At 34.7% G+C, this 6000-nt stretch overlaps 1 protein-coding gene across 2 annotated transcripts in view; it reads right to left on the bottom strand.

The window, feature by feature from the left end:
- Nucleotides 1–754: 754 nt before the first annotated feature.
- The window catches only part of LOC127976958 (protein jagged-1b-like), a 52545-nt gene continuing 47299 nt past the window's right edge, over nucleotides 755–6000 (bottom strand). For both annotated transcript variants that reach the window (XM_052581551.1, XM_052581549.1), the window contains exons 10-14: nucleotides 5355–5468; nucleotides 5027–5073; nucleotides 4748–4915; nucleotides 3273–3423; nucleotides 755–3192 (exon numbers count right to left, since the gene is read on the bottom strand). In XM_052581551.1, the coding sequence (XP_052437511.1) occupies nucleotides 2753–3192; nucleotides 3273–3423; nucleotides 4748–4915; nucleotides 5027–5073; nucleotides 5355–5468 (920 nt within the window). In that variant the 3' untranslated portion in view covers nucleotides 755–2752. The remainder of the gene's footprint in view (nucleotides 3193–3272; nucleotides 3424–4747; nucleotides 4916–5026; nucleotides 5074–5354; nucleotides 5469–6000) is intronic.

Here is a 6000-nt window from a genome sequence, read left to right as displayed (position 1 = left end):
TTTGCAAAAACAAATTCAAAAATACATGTTTGTATTTAAATTTTTTGTTTGTGTTACCGTTTCACGAAGTGTTAGACCATTTGACTGTTTTTACTTAGTTTAGTGATAACATTTATCACGATAATTAAAAAGAGAAAAAATCTAATTTAAAATCACTAAAGTGATTTAAAGTGGTGATAAGTGATTGTGTAAAACTTTATGTACTGCAAGTGTTATTTTGTTGTTCTGTTAAAACGAAATATTTACATTTGCAAGGAAATACATTTTTACAACAATTTCATGTAGATTTAAAAATAAGTATCATGATTTAAATCTTTCTGTGATTTCAAAAATGCCTTTGATGTCAATCATTTGATGTTTATGTAAACAATTGCTTTTTTCTTTTTTTTAAATACTAAGTATTAATTTATTTATAAATATATAGGTTGATTGTACAATTCATTTTTATGTTGGATTAGATACTTAAACTTTAAACTGAGTCAAATTGTTTAACGTATTTGTAATTTAACTTATACAATTTCTGACTACTTTTTTGTTTGTTTTTTTAAGTACCACATTTGAGTGATGAATCCATAAACAGTTCATTGAATTTAAGTAACTAAGCAAAAAGTATTGTGTTAAATCGGACATACTAATGCTAAGTAGCAGACTGGAACAAAGAAAATAAAAGAATTGGCGCTATAATATTGGTAGTGAACATGAAAGTGAACACTGACTCACTGACACATATAGTAAACTGCTGTTAGGAGCAGGACACTGTGACCAAATTTCCTTTTATTTACTTCACACAGCTTACCAAATGGCAATTAGACAATAAAGAAGCATCAGTAATACAGAACAAGATTACCAAACACACACACACACACCCCGATATACCAAATGCTGTACAGCATACACGCACTGAAACACATGCTTTGGTTAATAAATGCACTTTAATTCCACTTAAATTTTTGATCTTGTGGCAAATACCATCTTGAGTGGAAATAGTGAAACCAGGAAATTAAAGTGGGGATATTTTGCAAGTAGTCGGCATAGAAAAATGGCAAAAAAAAAACATTATGTACAAAATATGTACAATGGCGCTATATACATCCAAGTAAAATATAAAAATCATACATCTTGTACATCTCCAACATGACAATTTTTAAAGATGTCAGCTGGCACTTTTTCAGTCGGTGGTGCTATCTTTCGCCATAATTCCTTCAAATGTCAATCACAGACACTAATATACTGTTTTTACATGAGTAAAAAAAAATAAAAAATCAGGGAGTTCCAATAATGTGCATGGCTTTGTGGAAATTTATGGCAAACACAGTCATACATATAGACTTACAAGCTCACAAACACTCGCACACTAACAATCAAACAAATGTGTACAAATATATTGGGCACAAATGTAAACACAAGAAAACACAATTAAATATCCAGAATTCAAAGAAGTTGAATTGCTGGCCTTAAAAACACTTGCTTTTCTTTCAAACACATTTTTCAAGGAACCAGACAGGGTCCACAATTAATGCTTGCCAAGTGCAAAATGTGGGGGTAAATAATGTAAATATTTTAAACTGATGGAAATTACGTGAGCGATTAAAATCAAACGGTCTAAAAAATAAGCCTCAAAAACGCAATTTATGAAATGACCAAAATTTTGTGATGCTATATATGGCCCTTGACCACAAAACCAGTAATAGGGTTAATTGTCTGAAACTGAGATTTCTACATACCTTATTTTTCGGACTATAAGTCGCACCTGAGTATAAGTCGCATCAGTCCAAAAATACGTCATGATGAGGAAAAAAACATATATAAGTCGCACTGGACTATAAATCGCATTTATCTAGAACCAAGAACCACGAGAAAAACTTTACCGTCGACAGCCGCCAAAGGGCGCTCTATGCTGCTCAGTGTACACTACAGGAGCAATGAGCCACATAGAGCGCCCTCTGGCGGCTGTCGACGGTAATGTTTTTCTCTTGGTTCATGTCAAATTAATTTTGATAAATAAGTCGGGCAAACTATGAAAAAAAGTGTGACTTATAGTCCGGAAAATACGGTACAAGGTTTCCATTGATGTATGCTTTGTTAGCATGCTTTGTTGAATCTGGAATCTGAGGGTGCAAAAAAAATCGAAAAACTGAGAAAATCACCTTTAAAGTTGTCCAAAGAAGTTCTTAGCTGTGAATATTACTAATCAAAAATTATGTTATTATATATTTACAGTAGGAAATGTACAAAATATCTTCATGGAATTAGATTTTTACTTAATAATCATAATACTTAAAAATCAGTAATTTTGACCCATACAATGTATTTTGGCTATTGCTACAAATATACTTGAGTTACTTATGACTGGTTTTGTGCTCCAAGGTCACATATTTTGTAACTTTACATTTTTATGTGCAGTATCATCTCATGAAAAAAAAGTTAAATAATACAAATGGGAAAACGTATATCTAAAAACATATTCTATTAGAATAAAGGAATTTCATGAAAATAAATACAGTGTCATGACTGATTAAAAAGGTTTATGGCTATTAAATATTCTCAGTTTACCCACCATTGGCAAGTGTGTTAAAATTTTGGACCCTGTCTGTCAGTTTCTTCACCCCGTGACTGTGCCAAAATTCCCTTCCCAGTTTCAACCCTCTCAGATCTCTATAACTCCGAGGTGAAGGTTCACCAGCAGAGGCATCAACCACGACAGATCCTCCGAACTAAGAAGTCAGGTTCCTTCCCAGCAGTCAAAGTGCGGTCACACCTCCAGTTCCTGGTTCTCTGCATAGTGGAAACGGTTTAGTTTTTCCCGTTCACGGTTGCAAATGTCCAGCTTGGGCCCGTGGGCTTGTTTTAGAGCTGGAGAGGGTGCAGGTGAGGGATGTGTAAGCTCAATCTCTTCACTGCAGAGCACTGGCATGGGCACAGTGGGCACTGAGGTGGGCACCGTTTGGGCAGGAGGCAGCAGGGCCACGCTGTGGTCGAGGTTACGGATGAGAGTGCAGAACTGCCGCTGGTTGTTGATGGCGTTGTCCTCAGGTGCTGAAGTACGTAACTGCGCTTTGGTCCGGTGGCGGCGGTGCAGGCGGGACAGCAGTAGAGCACACACAGAGCAGCTGCCTGCCACAAGCAGGGCAAATACCCCCACCAACACCATATAAACACTGAACCCACCTCCACCTGGGTCTGACACTGCACCTGAATATAAAGAAGAGAGGCAAAGATCATGCTGAAGAAGTGCAAGTCAACTTTTCATGCTCAATATTTATGCTCCTAACCTTGGCAGTGGGGTTCATGGCATGGATCCTTCAGGCTCAGGCAATCATTTCCAAAGTAACCCTCAGGACATGTGCACTTGTAGCCCCCTTCTGTACTATGGCATGGCACCCCCTTGGGGCAGGGGTTAGGATTACAATGATCAAGTTCTACCTAAAATAAAAGATTTTCTGGGTTAATACTGATTGAGTCTTAATACTGATTGATTTAGAAACTATACACAAATCACAAATTTACTAATTAGATTTGCATTTCCATGCAAAGTTAGCATTTGCAAGGCAGTAAAATGGAAATGGTAATGATCAAATTTTAGGTGTAGCTATAGATGACTACATAGATGCAAGAATTATAATTCCCATTAATATTCAGTATGCAAATATATGCCTCTGCCTGTTTTCCAAGCAATTACAATGAATCTCAAGCCTTAAAACTACAAGATGAGTAAACCATAGCATAATTGTCTATTTTTTTCAGCGCATCGGCCTAAAAGTTAACAATGTGATGCATCGATTTAAATAAGTGTGCATTATTATTATTATTATTATTATTATTATTATTATTATTATTATTATTATTATTATTATTATTATTATCATTATTACCACAATAATTATTATTGATATCACTGTCGCCATATGATAAAAGTGTTATCATAATCGCCATCCTTAGCATTACTATTAGTATATATATATTCTTTGTATTACTATTGTTGTTATTATTATTATTATTAATATTGTTGTTGTTATTATATTAATATTGATATAACTATTGCAATTGTACTTTCAATACAAAATATTATTATCATAGCCATATTTAGTATTACTATTATTACTGTTATTGTTGCTATTATTATTGATATAAATGTTGTTATTATTATTGTTATTGTTATTATTGATTTTATCAATATCAACATCACCGTCACCACTAAATATAATTATCATTATTATTATACATGCTATTACTATTTAAATACTATTTAATACTTCTACATATTACTATTATTATTTGTCGTTGCTGTTTTTGTGTGTGTGTGTGTGTGTGTGTGTTCTGTTGTTGTGTTATATGTTTACCTTATGTATAATAAAAAAAAATACAAAAATAAATAAATAAGTGTGCATTGGATAAAAGTTGTCATTGTTTCTAACATACTTGCATCAATAAAAAAACATTTCTTTATTTTTCATTATTAGTAGATGCACTGTAATTGTATTATTTAGAAAGTTACCAATATTTTAGATTGATTTCTCCTCTCTAAATGGTTTCTCAGGTGCATTCTCTCATCACTGCTGCTTTGTGAATATGAGGTATCACAACACTGCGGAGTTAACCAATACTTCATTCAGTTTGACATTTCACTCTGGAATTCGCCAAATTACTGATGTCAGTCGCTTCCAGCTTCCAGTTCATGTGGATGTTAAGCCTTTTCCGCTGAAAGAACTGCTTATAATGTGGTGAAGAAAAAACAGCAAGATCTCACCTCACAGTAGTTGCCAGTGTATCCCAGCGGGCAGCAGCAGAACATGTCTCTGCCACCCTGACGCTCCACACACTGCCCTCCATTTACACAAGGGCTGCTGTCACAGGCATTTACTGCTGCCTGGCACAGTTTACCAGAGAAACCCGGCAAACACACACACTGAGAGTCCTGCACATAGCACACACAGGTTAGCTGTACTGAAAGACTACTGCTTAAATGTCAAAGAAACTTCACATCCTGAAAGTGCAAGTAAGCTTATCGAGGTGAATCACTTCTTACTTTACAGTGTCCTCCGTTCAGACAAAAGCCCTGGCAGCTACTGTTCCCTGTTGAATAGATGATATTTTAAAAAATCAATAGCCAACCAAGTGGAAACCCACAAGTTTCACTGAAGAAAGAGACTAGCTAACTACATTCATCAATAAAGTATGAATCTACAATGATTGTGTGAGCAGACCGCGGTGGGAACAAACTCACATCCAGTTCACCCTGAAGTCATTTCCCACCAGCACTGGAACTGTCATGTTTGATTTAAAGCTAAATCATGTTGTTTGTTGTTTTTTGTTTTGTTTTTTCTGGTTCTGTGAAAACCATATCTAATACTCACGGATGTCACAGTTTGGTCCCGACCAACCGGGAAGGCAGTCACACAAATATCCTCCAATCAGGTTTCGGCAGGAACGGGCATTGACACACACACCAGTCTCACATTCATTAGTGTCTGAGGAAGAGGAAGAAACCATAGTGATGAAGTAAGCTATATTTAACACACCATTCTACCAATTTTGCAGTATATAAGTATAATTGGCATAGTATGCAAATTTCATGAAATGCAATACCCAGATGACCTTTTATTTGCCAAATTGTGCAGGATACAACAGAACATAATGAGCTGGGTACATGTATCCCACACTGCCATGCACTCAACAATTTACAGTATAACTAATGAAGTGAGAGTAATATTAAACACACATTTTTGCCTTTTTTTCTGAACTGACAAGATATTTTATGTACAAAACATTTTTTATTTCCTCAAAAATTTTAATGTGAATATAATGAGGTTTCACATGGTATTTAAAAAGAAAGAAAGAAAAATAATAGGTAGCCGGGAGTGACTTTACTATGGTTAAAAGATTACGTTTGGTACAAAATTAAGTAGAGTTCAATAAATAATTGCATGTTAATTATAATTAATGAATACAAATAAGAGTTAATTGGCCAAACTTGTGGCTAAAATTAAATAAAAAATAATT

The sequence above is a fragment of the Carassius gibelio genome, chromosome B18, assembly GCF_023724105.1.
Source record: "Carassius gibelio isolate Cgi1373 ecotype wild population from Czech Republic chromosome B18, carGib1.2-hapl.c, whole genome shotgun sequence".
Classification (NCBI taxonomy): domain Eukaryota; kingdom Metazoa; phylum Chordata; class Actinopteri; order Cypriniformes; family Cyprinidae; genus Carassius; species Carassius gibelio.
Note: the sequence above shows the minus strand (reverse complement) of the source record. Positions and strands in the feature narration are given on the sequence as shown.